At 41.2% G+C, this 19,183-nt stretch overlaps 1 protein-coding gene and 1 pseudogene across 3 annotated transcripts in view; one reads left to right on the forward strand and one right to left on the reverse strand.

Moving 5' to 3' along the window:
• CEP89 (centrosomal protein 89) overlaps window positions 1-19,183 on the reverse strand; it is a 129,683-nt gene that overhangs the window by 69,225 nt on the left and 41,275 nt on the right. For 2 of the 3 annotated variants that reach the window (XM_004475112.4, XM_012518247.3), the window contains exons 5-11: window positions 17,079-17,181; window positions 9,386-9,414; window positions 7,544-7,586; window positions 5,546-5,764; window positions 3,797-3,942; window positions 1,208-1,258; window positions 958-1,041 (exon numbers count right to left, since the gene is read on the reverse strand). In XM_004475112.4, the coding sequence (XP_004475169.2) occupies window positions 958-1,041; window positions 1,208-1,258; window positions 3,797-3,942; window positions 5,546-5,764; window positions 7,544-7,586; window positions 9,386-9,414; window positions 17,079-17,181 (675 nt within the window). The remainder of the gene's footprint in view (window positions 1-957; window positions 1,042-1,207; window positions 1,259-3,796; window positions 3,943-5,545; window positions 5,765-7,543; window positions 7,587-9,385; window positions 9,415-17,078; window positions 17,182-19,183) is intronic. The other variant, XM_004475109.3, reaches the window with a different exon arrangement.
• Window positions 11,087-11,991, forward strand: LOC139436865 (zinc finger protein 22-like; annotated as a pseudogene).

Raw genomic sequence — 19,183 nt, forward strand, 5'->3', positions numbered from 1 at the left:
TCAAAGGCTGCTTTCAGGCTACAACAGTAGGTCCAAATAGATGCAAACTGAGACTGCAGGGCATGCAAAGCCTAAAATACTAACTAGCCCTTTGCAGGAAAAGTTTGCTGTCTCCTGTTTTAGAAGAAGAAATAAAATAGTAATTTTATTAATTTCTGGATTGATATTTAATCAATTAGTTCAAAATTAACTGTCCCTCAAAAAATTAAGATTAAAATAGCAAATCTTTTATAAGTTTCAAAACTCTATTCCTTTTGGTGAGACAGCATGAATGAAGAACTGTCTGGGTGACTCTTAAAGAACCTTTCCAGCTCAGGGATCATGAAAACCAGCACTTCTCTCCCTGGCTGGGTACAGCATAGCGGGGCTTGGAAGAGGTCTAAGTACCCCACAGCCTTTTTATGCATAATTAGAATGAGCTCTGCTGCCAGAAGCCAACCACATGAAAGAGAAGTGAACAAGGGAGAAAGCAATAAGAACCTCACTTCCTAACCACTTCTCACAGCTTAATCACTGAACCCTGGGGTCAGCTCTTCCTAGAATTAAGAAGGCCTCTAAGTTTGCCTAAAATGTCTCTGGCCTATTACCTTTCCCTGTCTGCCCAAATGTCACATCCAAGGGTGGCATCTGTGTTGTAGAATACCAGAAAAGAAGCCGCTCTCCTCTGCTGCCTTCTCTGCACCCTAAGATCCCAGCCCCTGAGGGGCTGCCTGGCCAGGGAGCCATGGCTCCTGTACCACCCCATCCATCCATCCATCCCTCCCCACCCCTCCTGCTCCACCCTCCTTCCTTCCTTCCCTCCCTGTTTCTTTCTCTCCCCACCGCCTTCCCACCTCCCACAAACATTTGAGTACCTACTAGATTCTGGGCACATATACCTTCAAAATGTTTCTTCAAAGTTTGAAACAGCCTTATTTTGTATAAACCTAGTCTTCTCTGAGATGTTTGCCAGCCTACCTGGAGGGTGGCATTGAGCGCGTCCTTCTCTTTCATCCTGTCTTCATAAGCCAGCAACAAGGGTGACAGGTACTTTATATCCAACTGAAGATAACGGAGTAAAAGAATGCTAATGATGTTTTACATGAAACACACTTGGCAAATTTTTAAAAGGGTAAGAAAATACACTTAATCTGGAACAGTTTTTTAATAGTTACTCAAATATAGCTAATAAAATTGACCTGAAATTAAATAAATAACTTTCACTTACCAACCAGGGTGGTATAGGACCCTTTAATGGGAGGCCTTCAATGTTTGAACTCTAAGGACAAAACAAATATTAAAAACAAATTAAACTATACTACCTCTGAAATTTCAAGCCCTAGATATATTAATACTCTTGAACAGGCATGACCCATCTCTGTACATGGATATATTTGCAGATTTTTCTTCTGAAATGTTCAAGAGCTAATTTGCAGACATGATGGCATTTTTCCTCTAAATACTTCCGTGTCTATTTCCTAAAAACAAGGACATTTCACTTGGCCAAAATCACTATGATATACAGTCCCTAGATTATCCTCTCGCTGTGTTACAAAACTGTGCTTTAAAAAAAAAAAAATTAAATCGAAGCCCTACTTCAAAAAGAATATTCTATCAATATGATCAAACAGCACAAATTGGAGGCCCATGTGGCTCCCCTGAACCATGTGAAAACACGGTGTGCATGTGGCATCCCTCCCCCACTGCTGGCCGAGGCCAGTCTGCTTTGCATCCTCCTCCCGTGTCCACCCATGCCCCTCAATGATGCAAATTCTCTAAGAGCAAGGGAATCTTTAGTTCCTCACAGCATCTGTAGGGGGTTGAGTGGTGGCCCCCAAAAGATACACCCATGTCCTAACCCCTGGAACCTGTGCATAAGACCTTAATTAGAAAATGGGTTTTGCAGATGTAATTAGGTGAAGGATCCTGAGATGAGCTCACTCTGGGTTCACTGGGAGGGCCCTAAATCCAATGACAAGTGTACTTATAACAGACAGATGAGGGGCAGGCAGAGACTGAAGTGATGCGGCCACAAGCCATGGAAAGCCGAACCACCAGCAGCTGAAAGACCAAAGAAGGGCTCTCTTCCAGGGCCTTCAGAGGGAGCACAGCTCTGCCAATACCTTGAGTTTGGATTTGTGGCCTCTAGAACTGTGAAAGGATAAATTTATGCTTAATTTTTTTACGCCACCCAGTCTGTGGTGATTTGTGATGGCAGCCCTAGAAAACTAATCAGCAGCTTGGTGCTTGCTCAGTAAAAGTCTGCTGAATTGAATTATGCAAAGGCTCTTCTAAAGCAAAAACTAGTTTGTGGGGAGGGGTGGAGTATATGGGAATCCTCTCTCTTTTTTTATTTTAAAAACAATTTATTGAAGTATATCTTTCATACACGAACATACATAAACAATAAGTGTTTAGTAAATGTTGTGAACTTAAAAACAAACATGCATAACATTATACAGGGCTCCCATACATCACACCATCACAAGTACTTTCCATTGTTGTTAAACATTTGTTAACTAATTATGAAAGAGCATTGTCAAAGTATCACTACTAGCTATAGCCCGTATCTTACTCCCCTATACTTCTGAGGTAACTTTCCTATAATCTAAAGTTTCTCTAAAAATATAGTGTCTTTAAAAAAAAACACCCAAAAACCCAAAAAAAACCTAGTTTGCTTTCTTTTCAAAGTCTGTGCACTGACAAAGAGTTGTAATCTTGAGGGGTGGGCCTGAGAGTGGAGCAACCAACTGAGCCTTTCACCCTTTTACTTTTTTTTTTTTTATTTTATTTCACTCCCTTTCTGTCCCACCCCTCCCCATTGTCTGTTCTCTGTGTTCATTTGCTGTGTGTTCTTCTGTGTCCACTTGTATTCTTGTCAGTGGCACTGGGAATCTGTCTCTTCTTGTTGCATCTTGCTGCGTCAGCTCTCCATGGGTGTGATACCATTCCAGGGCAGGCTGTGCTTTTTTCACACAGGGCAGCTCTCCTTACAGGGCATATTCCTTGTGCATGGGGCTCCCCTACACAGGGGACACCCCTGTGCGGTACGGCACTCCTTGCGTGCATCAGCCCTCCTTGTGCGCATCAGCACTGTGCGTGGGCCAGCTCACCACACCAGTCAGGAGGCCCTGGTTTGAACCCTGGATCTCCCATGTGGTAGATGGATGCTCTATCAGCTGAGCCAAATCCACTTCCCCCTTTTACTGTATATACTTCTGTCTTGACCCACTTTTTAACAGAGAGGCTTTCTTGCCTGTGTGATAGGAAAGGAAGGGGGGAGGAACAGAAGGAAACAGCTCCCTAGAAAGATTGTACTTTCCATCTTTTTGTGTGTATGTGCCAAATTATAACAAATAAAAATCCCTCAGGACTGGAAACCAATTCAACAGTAGAGCTTAAAAAACCTTTTTTCCTACCCCCTTCCCGCCTCCACCAATGCTCTATGTGCTCCCTGGGATACTGTATACCTCCAATTCACTTTACCTCAGATATAAGTTTGCAAAGGAATTGCAAATCTTTAGCCCCAGCCCTAACCATTCCCAAAATCTTCACAATCATATTCACTGGCTGCTGGACATCTCCATTTGTATGTTCCACAGACATCATGAACTCAGTGTACCCAAATGTGAACTCATGTTCAATCATCAACTGCTTTTCCTGCCATCTTTTTTTTCATAAATGAAGCTAGAAACCTGAGCATCAACTTTGATTCTTTACACTCCTCACATCTTCATTAACTCCTGCCCATTTTACTATTTAGATATCTCAATTTCTAATCTTAGATATCTTGATTTTTCTTAAATGGAAAAATTACCTCTTCTTTGGACAAGTGCCTAAATTTTGTTTGATAGCGACTCAGTTCTACATTCAAACGATGGACTGTCATCTTCAATCCATCATTCTCATCCACCAGTTCTTGAGCTTGTTTTCTTAGATAAAGTAATTCAGGTGCAGTAACTACTGAAAAAAAAAAAAAAAGAAAGCAAGCTAGCAACTTAATATTAAACTACAGTAATTTATCAAATTCTACAAAAATTTCCTTTTAGACTCATAGAGGTAATGAATGATAGACATATAAAACAAAAATTTCAAAGTTTTGTTAAGCATTGAATAGTCTACATTGTTTTGGACACTCTTGGAAGTTTTTACATGTACAATAAGACAAAATAAAAATGAAATACTGGAAAGGGAAAGTTATTGCTACACATACACACACACTCACATACCTTAAAAATCATATAAATTGAAAAGTTTATTAGAAATAATAGCTTTCTCACATAATAGCAATATCCTGTTCTCATTAGAAAACATAATGGAAAATAGATTCCACAAAGTAACAAATCATATGAAGTACCTAGGAATAAATGTGTCTAGGATAAGAAATATGCAGGGATATATGAAGAAAAACTATCTTACTTAAGGCCATAATATTAGATAGTAAAAGGATAGACTAGAGAAGATATTAGTGAATATTTATATAACCCTCGAATTAAAAAGGGTTTCACACCAAGGGCATAAGTCATAAAAGAAAAACATTTTATAGATTTAGATCAATTAATAACAAACTAAGAAAATATTACAAACACGACAAAGGACTAAAATCTTTAATACATATCAAGAGTTCTTAAAAATCAATAAAAGCTAAGCATCTTGGGAGGCGGACGTGGCCCAGTGATTAGGGCGTCTTGTCTACCACATGGGAGGTCCACGGTTCAAACCCCGGGCCTCCCTGACCCGTGTGGAGCTGGACCATGCACAGCGCTGATGTGTGCAAGGAGTGCCCTGCCACGCAGGGGTGTCCCCCATGTAGGAGAGCCCCACGCGCAACGAGTGTACCCCGTAAGGAGAGCCGCCCAGCGTGAAAGAAAGTTCAGCCTGCCCAGGAATGGCATCGCACACACGGAGAGCTGACACACAAGATGACGCAACAGGAAGAAACACAGATTTCTGTGCCGCTGACAACAACAGAAGTGGACAAAGAAGAACACACAGCAAATGGACACAAAGAACAGACAACTGGGGTGGGGGGGGAATAAATAAAAAATAAATCTTAAAAAAAAAAAGAGCTAAGCATCTTAATTTAAAAAGGGGAAATTTATGAAAGAGAAATAAAATGATCTTCAAAGGGATGAAAAAAACACCCAAGCTCATTAGTGAAAAAAAAAAACAAATTAAAAAAGGATTCCTTTTATTCCCTTTTGCTTATCAAATTAGCAAGGAAAATATAATCCTCATCATTAGTAAGTACATGGTGAAAAAGGCACTTTTATCCACTGTTCATGGGGATAAGAATGGGATATGAAATATATGTAAAGATACTATGGTACCTCAAGTTCCAAAAGAAGTCCTGGAATTTCTTTAGCATATCAATAATAAGGATATAGCAGATGAAACCGAATTTCACCAAGCCTTAAGGTCATTAATGAAAGAACCTTGAGTTTTACAACAGAAAATACCAACACAATGTGAAGAAATATTACAACATAAAACATTAACTCTCAAACAAAAAAATGACTGAAGTACTATTCTTTCCTTTAGTAAAAGAGCTGCGAACTTGTCCCACCTTCTCGAGAGGATGTTTTCTCAGCCTCTTTCAGCTTTCCCTTTTCTTTTTCCATTCTCTTAAGTTTCAGCTGTAGTCCTTTCATTGCTTGTTTTATTACATTAAGTTCAAGGGCAAGGGCTTGATTTGTATGGTTTAGTTGCACATTTTCTTCTTTTAATTCCTCAAACTTTTCTTTGGTCATTTCAATACATCTTTGACGTGTTCTACCAGTTATATCTGAAAACATACATAGTAATGTTTAAAAACATCAGCTGATATTTTACAATATTACATGAAAACAACAGGAGACTTTATTTCAAAAAAATGTAAGCAATTACTTCACATCAGGCCTTGTACTACATTCCTCAGTCCCTGGAAAGAAAAGGGCCTGTATAGAAAAGAGTAAATGGGGACTGGGATGGAATGGGAGACAGGCAGAGAGGGGGCAGGGGAAGGCAGGGTTCAGACGAGCCCCTCACACATTATGACACAGAGGGAAAGTTTCATCCTGCAGGCCACCGGGAGCCAGAAAGGCTTCCAGGTGAGGTGTGAACGTAAAGAGGCTCTACTTTCAGGCGAGCCTCTCAGGCCCTCAGTGGAGAAAGTCCATTGAAATGAGGAGCCCAGAGGCAGGAAGGCCAGTCAGGGGGCTCCTATGGGCAGCACTGGAGTGGGGACAGAGGAGAGAAGGATTTAGGGGCTCAAACCCAACAGGGCTTCATGGCTGACTGGATGTGGGCAGGCCAAGGATGGCTGCCAAATCTGCTTTGGGAGACACTTACCCAGAGCAGGAACACAGAATGAAGAGGCGGGACTGACAGAGCAGGAGAAGCGGTCTTAGTTTAGGACACAGGTCCAAAGCACTGAAGATGGCCCCAGTTGGAGAAGGAGACTTAGGAGCCATCAGCAGGTGGGCAGCACATGCAACCACCAGGGGGAGGAGAGAACACAGGCACACAACAAGGAATTTAAGAAAGAACAGCAATCCACGGGGAGATGTGCTCAGATAAGTCAAATGCGGTGAGAATTACGAAGGGCCCCTGACGAGGGCAAGCGTCTGAAGGGAGGTAGGACAGCGGTGGAGGCAGAGGCAGAGCTTCTGTGGGCAGACAAGTGCAGAAGGGCTGGGGGATCCAGACATGCCTAGTGGGCAGGCACAGGAGAGGGCTGGCAAGAGGACTGGCAGCTAAAGACAGCTGCCTGAACCCTGGAGCAAACGTGTCCAATCCCTGGACTATGACAGGAAAAGCTGAGAAATGAGTGTCCCCACAGCTGGAAGCAAGAGGTAAGGCTCCCAGACAGAAGGCACAGTCTAATGCGAGGAGAGGGCAGCTATAATAATGGTGGTGGCTCCAGGGACAAGAAGAAGACTTGGAAGAACTGATAAGATATCCAGTGAGAGTATGAGGGGTTCCCTCCCGGAGCAGGGCAGCTGCCAACAGAAATGCAGGCCTCTCACCAGGAGGCACACCCAGGCCCTCATGCCAAAAGCAGGCAGGTCCAGAGGTCTGGCCAGAACCAGGAGGAAGAGGGGTCCCCGCTGCCCCCGGCTGGCCAGTCTCCATCATCACTGACACAGGCTGAGTACACCGGCAGCCAGCTGGTATCTACAGTAAACAGACACGGCATCCCACCGGACCAGACTCATCTGCACCAAGAGAAGCACCGAAGGCAACCAGCAGAGGAAAGGTGGCTGTTGCACCAACGACAGGGCTTTGGAATAGGTTCAGTCAAGATTCTCAGAGATGCCAGCCAGCATTTCATAGAAATCTTGAGCACATCCCACAGGCAGGCCCATCTAGGGTCCAAGCACAACCCCCAGTCCCACCACCCTCCCGGATCTCAGCACGTCCATGGGGACCCTCTCTTTTGAGGCCAAGGTGTAAGCTGAACAACTGCTCCCTCTTCCCATCTCCAGTAACAGGGAAAAAAAGTGACCTTTGTTTCCAGAATCTCTATCTGGGAATTCTCTAAAATGGATACTTTTCAGTCATAAGGAAATTCAAAAGGCAGTACCTGGGGATGGTGGAGGCTTTTCACATAAGGGTGGTTTTTCATCCTAGGGAAGAAAAACATGAAAGCAGAATTCAGAATCTCAGCATTTTCTGAAAGAGTGTTGGCACAAGCAGCTAGGTTGTTATTTAGGCACAAGGTCAGAATTAAAGCGTAAGTTTTTTTCATTTTGGCTCTTATAGTCCTTGGTTTGCTTTAGTTTTAGAAATTTTAACATCCAATGTTTTTTTAATAACAAAATCTTAAAAAAAAAAACAGAAACACTTTATTTTAAAATAATTTCAAATTGATGGGAAAGTTGCAAAAGTAATATGAAAATGATGCTGAGAACACCAATATATTCCTCAGTCAGATACAATGATTTTTAATATTTTGCCACATTTGTTCTATTTTTCAAACATTTTATGAGTAGGCTGTATACATCATACTCTTACACTTAATATTTCCATGTACATTTCCCAAGAAGGATACTCACCTATGTAACCACACTAAGTAAAGTTCAAGAACTTCAACACTGATATAAAAGCACACAAAACTTACAGTCTATATTCCATTTTTCCAATTGTCACAAGTCGGTTTGGGCATTTTCTCCTCCATTATTAGATCCAGTGCAGGATCATGTATCGCATGTAATTATTCATCATCTCTTTAGTTTCTCTCTTTTTAAAAAAGTTGTGGTAATATATATACATCCAAAAATGTCCCATCTCGACCACCCCCAAACATATATTACAGTGGCATTAATTATATCACAGTGTTGTGTTAACCTCATCACCTTCTATTACCAAAACTTTTCCCTCACCCCAAACAGAAACCCTGCATCCATTATGCATCAATTTCCCATTCCCTCCAACCCCGCTAATCTGGCTTCCTTTCCGTCTCCATAAATCTGCATGTTCTAGTTATTTCATATAAATGGAATCACACACTATCTATCCTTTTGTGTTATAACTCAATCTTGAACCTGAAGGGTCTCCCCTTCCTGGTGTGTTCTCTCAGGCTTCCTTTCTGCCTTTTTGCCCAGGAGATCAGAAACTGTGTCTTCCCAGGCAAGCCAGGAGAGACCAGCTGTCAGTTCATAACTGCAAGTGCTAAGACCCGGTGCACAGAGCCAACTCCATTTGGGCCTCTTCTCATTGGGGTTTGCAAAAAGACCCCAGGAAATGTAGTAAAGCATCTTCTTTCAATGCTGAGAAAAGAATATAAGACCTTGTTTCTCAATCCAAAACTTAATGCAAAGGAAAAGCTTTGAATTTTCTTGATTTTTCCACTACCCATTAGTGTGATATTAAGTTTCTCTAATTTCTGTTGAAAAAGTAGAAAAAGATTATTCTGAGTATTCTCTAAAACATAAGTTTTTCAATCTAAATTAACTCTACTAAGAAATGTTTAATTTTTAAACTCCTATGACATTGCACAACTAAAACTTAAGTTAGAACTATTTCCATGTTTGCAAATCAGTTATTACAACTGTCTATTGATTCTACAAATTATTTCTAACCCAACAATACAGTGCTTTTTGTATTGTAGTTATTAAACTAAGGAAAATATTAATTCATTCATGTTTTAAAAGTGTTTAAAACAAACACTCAGTGGGATAGAACTCTTAAAGATATTATCCCCACAAATCACAAAAGTTGTCTTAAAATTATGGTGAAAATTTTATTTGTTGAGAAAAGCACCTTTAAAAATAATCTTTTTATGGTGGTGGATAATGGTGATGGCAGCACACATTATGAATAAAACTGGTGCTACTGAATTGTATACTTGAAAGTAGTTATAGGGGAAAATTTTACGTAGTATGTATTTTACCACAAAACAAACTTTAAAAACAAATAACCTTACCTTTAAATTCAGAAGAGAATGCTTATCATCTGATAAAAAAGAGAGAAAGAAAATGTTTAAAAACAAATAAAGAAACTTGACAACCTAGAAGAGCACAATCAGAAACTCCTGCAGATGAGCTAAACAAGGGACCTCGCAAGGTCACAGGCTAGGTGGTCGCAGAGCAAGGCAGAGTGTCAGACTCTCTCTTCCTCTCATGCTCACTCCTGACAGGGGGCCTTTGGTGGCTCTCAGGATTACAGAATTGAGGCCAAATTCCTCAGCGCTACCTGAGCCTGTTTCATGCTGGGGATACCCCTGCAGTTTGTTTCCTGAAGCAAACCACCTCAATGATACAGATGAAACGAATCTTGCCCTGTTAATAATTCCCACATAGTCGTGATTCTGGCAACTCATAAAGAGGGTGACTGATCATATGTCACAGTTTGCCTGTACCATCTGTTGTAGTGAAAAGTTGGATCTGGAAGGCTTTTAACTATCTGCTATTAACTTGCAGAACAGAAATAACTGACTGAAAATAAAAGAGAAACAAAAATGCAGAAAAAAGAAAAACTATTGAATTTAGAAAAACAAACAAAAATGCATGAAAGACTGTAAATCTCATTAAAGTCACCAGAAATTAAACAACTAATCCTTGAAAATTTTATTTTTGACCAAAAAGTAATCTTGACCAACCATTTTTAACCAAGTTGCTCTTGGTCAAATGCCCCAAACCACTAAAGCCTGGGTGGCCTGCAGGCATTCACCACCTGGTGAAATCCTGCCCTGTGCCTCCAAGTCCAGAATAGTGAAACCTCCTTCCCCTACAACCTCCTCTAGCTCCCCTGGTCTCGGGTCTGCCTCTGTTGCCCAACTTAACACACCAAAATGCACAATCTCCTCCTCAACTGGAATGGAAGGGGAAAGGCCTGTGGCCCCATCGTCTTTGGCACATGGCAATGTGGCATAAATTTCTGATAAGTAAATGAACAAATTTTACTTAAGGTGATAAAATAAGAAAGAGTTTACATAATTTCTAATAATGTTTTAATTTAATTTATCTTGATTTAGTATCCTACAGGGCTACGTCAGTTCTTACTGCCTTTATAATAGTTTTTAATAGTTCTTACGTCTTTATAACAGAGTTGTCTATGACTCCCCTTAAATTCCACACAAAATAAAGTTGGGGGACAGGGGTTAAATGAAAAACAATGGCAAAATTTTGTCAGTTGTTGAAGTTAGATGATAGGTGGGTATGCAGGAATTCATTTGACTGTTCTCTCTACTTTTCTACATGCTTGAAAATTATAATAAAAAGTTCAACAAAGGCAATTTACCTATTTTCCCAAAGAAAATGAAATAATTGTCTCTATTTTATTTTAGTCATCAACTTTTTAGAAAGAGAACCTGATGAAGATTAAACTTAGAATTTACATCATCTCAAATTCATTTTGATACTTAATGTTTACAATTCCCTTGGCTCTATGTGTTTATTGTTTTTTCATTTATCATTGCTCAAAAATACTGAGAGTCCTCACCCTCTTTCTACTACCTATATTTGGACAAGTGGTATTAACTATTAAAATAACAATTAAAGGTCTCCTATGTTGGGCAGCCTACTGTATAAAGAGTTGTCAGGCTGGGTACTGTCCCAGCCTTTAAAGAAAGAAAATTTACACTACAAAAACACGTTCTTGCTATCAAAGAGGGGCGCCCGGAGAGCGCGGGCGGTGGCCGCGCGGCCTAGAAAATTCTGACCAACAAACCAAGGAAGTGAAGTATTAGTTCAAAGGAAGACAGTAAGTCTCTTAAGAATAATTTGGCTCTTCACCATGAGGTTAGGAAAACCTAAAGGGGGGTTTTCTCGGAACTCAAGCAAAGGGAAAGCCTATGAGAACCAGCGCAAAACAGCACGGCAGCGGCAGAAATGGGGAATGGTTGCTCGATTTGATTCAAGCTGGAGTAGGCTGAAAAGAAGCTTGGATGAGAAACCTTATAAATGTACTGAGTGTGAAAAGAGCTTCAGTCAGAGTTCAACTCTTTTTCAACACCAGAAAATCCATACTGGAAAGAAATCCCACAAATGTGCTGATTGTGGGAAAAGTTTCTTTCAGAGTTCTAATCTCATTTAGCATCAACAGATCCATACTGGGGAAAAGCCCTATAAATGTGATGAGTGTGGAGAAAGGTTTAAACAGAGCTCAAATCTCATTCAGCACCAGAGAATTCATACCGGAGAAAAACCGTATCAGTGTGATGAGTGTGGCCAATGTTTCAGCCAGAATTCCCACCTCATTCAACACCAGAACCCACACAGGGGAGAAGCCCTACCAGTGCAGCGAATGCAGCAAGTGCTTCAGCCAGAGCTCTCATCTCAGGCAGCACACGAAGGTGCACAAAGAAGAGAAGCCTCGTAAAACCCGGGGCAAAAATAACAGGGCAAAACCTCACTTAGTAACGTCTTGGAAAGCTGGTAGAGGAAGGAAGACAGTGGCTCGCCTCCGCTAAGTAAAAGGTACTGCTTCAGCCCTCTTCAAAAAATAAAAAATAAAATGGATTATCTTTTAGAACTGGAGATAGTTTATAGTAGAACACTTAAATACTGCATTGTTTTTCTAGCATGGAGCCGTTGGAAGTCAATATTATTGGACTGAAAGAAACTACATGAGTCCAGCTGTCCTCATTTTTTTTTTAATGTGACATGAAGCACAGAGAACTGCAAATTTGTTTTGAGAGAATACGAGATCCCTTGACCTCTTTTGAAATTACTTCCTGCCTTCATGTTTTGATGACACACAAATGAAAGTGTAGTAATGTGCCAATGATTCCTCACTTTCAGGACTTTCTGTGGAAGGAGTAATTAAATAAAAGGGAGAGGAGATTAATTCCATTAGTTTTGGAGTTCTGCCATTAATAAGAGTTGTTAGATTGTTTGTAAAGTTTTGTAGTGTATTAATCAATGGTTTATAAATATGAATTGGAAATTCAGCTTCTTAAAATGTATTCAAGTTCATAGATCTTTAATCAACATGTGTCATTGCTGTACATTAGCTTTCTTTTGTTTCTTCCCTTCTGCTTATGAACAGTTATTAAAGAAGTAGAATTTCAAAAAAAAAAAAGCCTAGTAATACTGATAAATCAAAACTTCCCTTTGACCATAACTCCTGAACCTGTCCCCTCCCCAGAGGTAACAATGGCTACCTGTTTGGTATGTTTCCTTTGAGATATTTTTGAACAATCAAACAATAAAACACACACATACCTCACATCTCATCCCCTTGCACATATCTATATATCAAGGATGTCATGATGGGGAGTGAGAATGGCATTTCCCAAGTAACAGGAAGTAAAACCACTGATGAGATCTAAGTTAAAAGGGCATGAGGAGTGTCGGGGGTGGGAGAGAAGACTACCCAATTTGTGTTTTGACAAGATTATTACGGCTATTACCACAATACCAAACACAGAGTGGGCATTTCCTTTATACATATATACTTGCTGGCTCAAGGAATGAATGAACAAACTCAAAGCGAAGGCAGTTGGTTAAATGTAGTCAAGAGTCTGGAGAAGAAACCTAGGCTTAGCACACAATAGATGATATGTGAAGTAGTGGGGGAGATGCAATTGCTTATTCAGCATAGAGTATTCTGAGAAAAGGTCTGAGACTGAGCCCTGAAGAACCCCAACATTTAATGGGCAGGTAGAGGAAGATGAGCCCACAAAGAAGATTAAGGAGGAGCACTTAGGAAGGTGGGGGGAAACAAGGAGAGTGTGGCATTGTGGAAGCACGGAAGAGATGTATCCTAAGACAGCAGGCGCAGCCATCTGTGTGGGATGCTCCTGAAAAGTCAAGTAAGATGAAGACAGAAAATTGTCTGTCGTATATAACCTGGACAACATGGGGGTCACTGTCCAGTGGAATATGAGATAGGAGCCCAATTGGAGAGGACGGAGGAGAGTCAGGTGAGGACCAAGAGAAGCTATGTCTAGACATGTTTTTTGACAAATGTGGCTATCGCAGAGAAGAAAGAGAAAGTACCAGCTGGGGGGAATATGGGATTGAAACAGGGAAGTGATCATAGAATATAGGATAGGGGAATGATTTCCCATGAGCAAGAGTTTGGCAGCTCTAACCAAGGGACCTGGAACCTTGACCAAAAGACTTGGGTATCTGGTCCGCTGGGCAGGAGTATTGCTGGTGTGAAAAGGCATGCATCAGGCTACCAGAGCTTGATGGCTTTAACCTTTAGATAATACTTATCATCTACTAATATGTAAGGAAGGCACTGTGCTTTACATGTGTGGTTTAATGTACTCCTTACGATGATGTGATGAGACAGGCACTTTCAGACTGGGAAATGACAGAATCAGGAAGCAAACCACATGTTTTCCAAGTGTTCTGCCTCTCAGCTCCAAATCCTCCCTTCATAGCCTGTTTGTGAATCTGGAACATTTCCTCCGAGCCCGATGGTGTGGTGATAAGAAAGAATGGGCTGATGGGGGGGTGGGGGTGGGGACGGACACTGAAGGAGGAAGGCACTTTGCTTCCTAATTCCAGCCTCCTTTTCCCTTACTCTTCTCTCCCTCTTTCTTCCTTCCTTCTTTCTTTCTTCCTCTCTTTCTTTAGCCTTCCCCTCTCCTCCTTCCCTCCCCACCTATCCATTTTGGTAAACCGGCAGCATGCAGCATCTCTCTGTGGATGGCTCCTCCGGGTATCACACCCCAGAGGGCAGCTTCCCAGTGGCTTCTGTAGTGTGGCATCTCAGCCATCTTCTCCACCAGCTGGTGGGTGGCAGCTGCATCTTCATGAGCACCTGGCCCTCAGCCAGCAGGGCCAGGTGCTCAGGAGGCTCTTCAGATTGAGCTTGCCTTGTATGCTGTGCATCAGGCCTACAGGCGGAGGCCACTCCCACTCTGCGATCCCTGTATTCTTTACCCCGTGGGAGGCAGTCCTGCTGCTGTCAGTAACTCCTCATATGTAACGTTCCCTGTTCAAGGCACCTGTGGCTTCTGTCTCCTACCTGGATCCCTGACTGACAGGTGAAATATCAGCTACAGCCAACACAGACACCAGGCAGGAAGAGAGAGCCACATGTATCGACACGTGTGAGATGAAAAAAGGCAGGTAACAAAATAGTATTTTATATATACACACACTGAAAATTATCAAAAGCAATTATCTATGAGGATACAGTTGTGAATGTTTAACTTTCTACTTTACATGGCTCTGTATTTGAGTTTTATTTTATTTTTTTACAGTAAGGAAGTATTTAGTACTTTTATCATTTAAACAAAAAGATATATATATTTTTTACACACATTTAATAGACATATTGGTATTCCCACAGGGATAAAATTTGCCAACTAATCAGGAGGCATTTTCCAGCCCAGTTATCAGTAGGCTGGCGTTCTGCTTTACCCACTGGTCATCCTGTGAACTGATTTACATAAGAGTCTCCCTGAGCCCCAGCAACTCTGAGGGTACTAAAAGAGCATTTACCGGTGGGTGCCCACTACGCAATAGGCCCTCTTTCTTACTTCTCAAGCATATGCTACCTCTTAGGAGACTAAAAACTGTCCTCTACTTCTACTATAATGTGCTGAATTCTCTTACAGTGACAGCTAGAATAATAAAAAGCACAGTAACTAGAAAATTAAAAATTCCAAAGAGGAGTTCAATAGCAGATTGAAGCTACCAGAAAAAAGAATCAGAGAACCTGAAGAATTGAAGATAAGACAATCGAAGATGATATACAAATCCAAGATGCTCAAGGAGCCCCAAACAGGGATACACCCAAATAGACCCATACCATATCATGTTATATTTAAACTATTGAATGCCAAAGATGGAGAGAGAATTCTGAAAGCCACAGAAGAGAAACAATGTGTCACATGCAAGGGAGCCTCAATGAGATTAAGTGCCAATTTCTTATCAGAAACCATGGAGGCAGGAAAGGAGTGGAATGGTATATTTAAAGTAATAAAAGCAAGAAACTGCCAACGAAGAATTCTATAAATGGCAAAGTGAGCTTTCAAAAATAAGCGAGGGGAAAGCGACTGTGGCTCAATCAATTGGGCTCCCGTCTACCATATGGGAGGCCCTGGGTTCACGTCCCTGGGCCTCCTTGTGAAGGCAGGCTCACCTGCACGCTGCAGAGCACTGCCCAGCCTGCAGGTGCCACAGAGTGCCACATGGCCCGCAAGACGTCGTGGAGAGCTAACTCAGCAAGGCGACGCAACAAAAAAAGGGAGACAAGCAAAAAACAAACAAAAAAAAACCACAGAAGAGTGCACAGCAAATGGACACAGAGAGCAGACAGCATGCAAAAAGCCACAAGAGGGGGAATAAAAAAAAAAGAGGGACAGATTAAGGCATTTCTAGATAAAAGTTAAGGGAGTTTGTTACACTAGAGCAACCCTACAAGAGATGCTAAAGATAGTTCTACAGGTTGAAAGGAAAGGACAAGATAATAGATTGAAGCCACATGAAAAAATAAGGATTTCTGATAAGGGTAACAACAGGAGTAGATATATATGGCAATATTATTGTATTTTTGGTTTATAACTCTAATATTTGCTTCCTGTAGGATCTAAAAGGCAAATGCATAAAATGTAATTAGAAATCAGTAGCTTTGGCCTCAATGTATAAACATGTAATTTATAACTAGAACTACATAAAGGAAGGGGGATTGAGAGGTATAGGAACATAGTTTATGTATACTAGTGAAGTTAAGTTGGCACAAAAGCAAATGAGAGTGTTATGATTTAGGATGTTAAAATTTAAGCCCTATGGTAACCACAAAGAAAATATTACAGAATAGGTAAGCTCAAAGAGACAGAAATTAGAGAACAGGGCAGGGGGAATGGGGAGTTAATGCATAATGGGCACAAAGTTTCTGTTTGGGGAGATGGGAAAGTTTTAGTAATGGAAGGTAGTGAAAGTACCTCAAAATTGTTTATGTGAATAGTCCCAATGAACCATATGCTTGGGAGTGGCTGAGATGGGAAACTTATTGTTGTATACATGTTACCATAATTTTTTTAAAAATTAGAAAGAGCAACCAAAGAGACAATGACAATTAAGTGCAATTTTTGATTGTGGATGCTATCTAGTAAGGGAGGAGGAAAGGTTCAAAGAGACATTATTGGGATATATGAAAAAGTTGGAACGTAGACTGTAAGTTTTACATCAATGTTAAATTTCCTACACTTGTTAACTGTATACTTATGAATACATAAGTGAATATTCCTGCTCTTAGGAGATGTACATGGCAGGAGTAAGTGATTGAGAAGGATGATATATACCATCCACACTCAAGTGTTCAGACAAATAAACAGATGGCTAGAATAATAAGGTAAATGTAGTAAACTGTTAAAACTGGTGAATCTGGGCATCTGTAGGGGTAGGCACATATTGGAATTCTCTCTATAGGGTTTTAATATTTTTTGTAACTGTCCTATATGTTTGAAAGTATTTCCAAATAAAAAAGTTTTTAAATTAAATGTTTAAAAAGCAAGCACCTCATACTTTAAAGACAACCTGACATTCAGGCAATCAACTGTAGAATAACTTGTGTCTTTTGTGAAAATAAAATTCAGGTATATTTCTAGTTAATATCATGGAACCACCATATGGAAGTACAGTGGCTATATTTTCTCCCCAAATTAACCAATATTTATTGCTGTGAAATGCTTTTATATTATTATTTTTTACCTTTTTCTCGTGTACACAGTGGTGTAAGAGGTATACCTGGAAGCCCATCTTGTTCAGAAATACTTTCATCTTCCTCACTGTCAACCTCCTGTGACAATGGAACCTTTTGGTTAAAAAAGACAAAAGAGCAAATATGTGATACATGTGATCTGCATACAATACAATTTCCTCCTAACAAGCTCACATGTCTTATTTCCTACCTTCCCCACTGTTCTCTCCCTCCCTATGCAGCCTAAGCTGCTTTCTACAGGAAGATTCAAAGGACTAAAGCTGGCAGGGCTGGAGGAGACCTCTGCTCCTCTTGGTTTAAAAAGCCTGGGTGGCAATGGCAATGCCTTCCAAATCATGCTTGAGCCACGGAGAGTTCATGCACACCTGAGCAGCTTCCCTTGTTCCTGTCGGGGATGAACTCAGGCAGAGAGGCTGCACCCGGCCTACTCTGCATAGCCCCGTACCATGCTACCATGGCTCTGCATTGTTGGAAGAAACAAGTTCACAGCAGATACCGTTTTGTTAATCTCTAAGGACAAGAGACTGAGGCCCGGTATGGTCACCAACTATGGGAGTCCACTGAAAATATCCTTTCTGAACCTTTCCCTTTACTCTCTGTGAGCATCCCCTATGTAGACATCAGTGAACGGTGGCAGAGCCACAGAGCTGTCCCCAAGAGACCTCTGGGCCAGGAGTGGGAGGAGACACTCCCGTTGGCAGGGCTGGGGGGAGGGGGGCGGGGGCAAGGGGTGCCCAAAGGGAAGAGCAGTGAGCCCTGTCTTGTAAAACAAACTATTACTGTACTCTTGGGGCTGGCTTCCCTTCTGCCATCCTGATCCTTTAGTAAAATCTTGCTTATGTGATCGGCTTGGCTTGGCTCTGCTATAGGAAAAAGTGGAAGGGCCAACCTCAGGCTGGCAGAGAGGTGTCAGCAGTGACCAACAAGATGTCTACTGTGGGAAAAGACATTTCAGAAGCAAGAGCAAAGGCCACGAGGACCATCAGCCTCTGTGAACATGGTTGCTAGGGGACCCAGGTCAGGAGTAGCAGGGACAGGACTCCCACTTCACTCAACGTTTGAGGGGGAAAAAAAAGAAACAAACTCTATAGTTTTTTATCTCTTTTTTTCTGCTTTGGTTACTCTGTCAAAAATATATTAAACTCACTATTATCAGGGAAATGTGAAAATTAATATAAGAATTCAGCGATCATTATAAAAATGTCCTAGTTTAGAAAATGCTTTGGGAGCATCCAAACAGGTTGCCACACAGATGCCCCATGGCCCAGGAATCCACTCCTCGGGTGATACCCACCAGGAACGTATAGGTGTCTGTGGAGAACACACCCATCAGGCTCATGGCAGCACCATCCCAACAGCCCCAAACTGGAAACAACCAAATAGCCATCAATACTGAAGGGTACAGTCACACAACAGAATTTTATACCAACAGTGTCTAAAGACACTCAAGAACTCCAAACAATAGCTACCATAGGATGAAACACACGTGGTTTTCAAAAAATAAGCAAAACTAACCTAAGGTGCTTGGAGTCAGGACAGTGGATGACCCTGGGAGAAGTATCCACCAAGAAGGGGAACAGAGGCGGCCTTCTGGAGAGCTAGTGCTCTTCTGCTTTTTAAAAATCTGGGTAGTGATGGCTTTGTGCTAAATTATGATTTACACACTTTTGTGGATATTTAATACATCAATAAAAACACATTTTCATAGAGAGTTGTGACTATATTCCACAAATACAGCTAACTTAAAATTTTTAATTTAAAACACTTTTAAGATTCCCAAATGCTTCTGATTGTGAAAATTCCCTTTGGGAAGGAAATCGAATCTTGCTTGGGTGTTGGATTAAGGAAGTTAGTGGAAAGCCCAGCCACAGTGCTGCCCTCAAAAGCTCCAGGAAAGGCCTTTCCCTTAGCTGTCACGGCACCTGCCCTTAAACTCCTGTGACGGTGAGGCTAAAGTGTCACCTTGGCCAGGTAATTGTGCCCAGTTGTTTGGTCAAGCAAGCACTGGGTTCATCGTATGTAAGGACGTTCATGGACTTTAATCATCAGTGAATTGATTGTAGAAGTAATCAACCAAGGAGACTGCCATCACAAT

Source organism: Dasypus novemcinctus, chromosome 18, assembly GCF_030445035.2.
Source record: "Dasypus novemcinctus isolate mDasNov1 chromosome 18, mDasNov1.1.hap2, whole genome shotgun sequence".
NCBI classification, from domain to species: domain Eukaryota; kingdom Metazoa; phylum Chordata; class Mammalia; order Cingulata; family Dasypodidae; genus Dasypus; species Dasypus novemcinctus.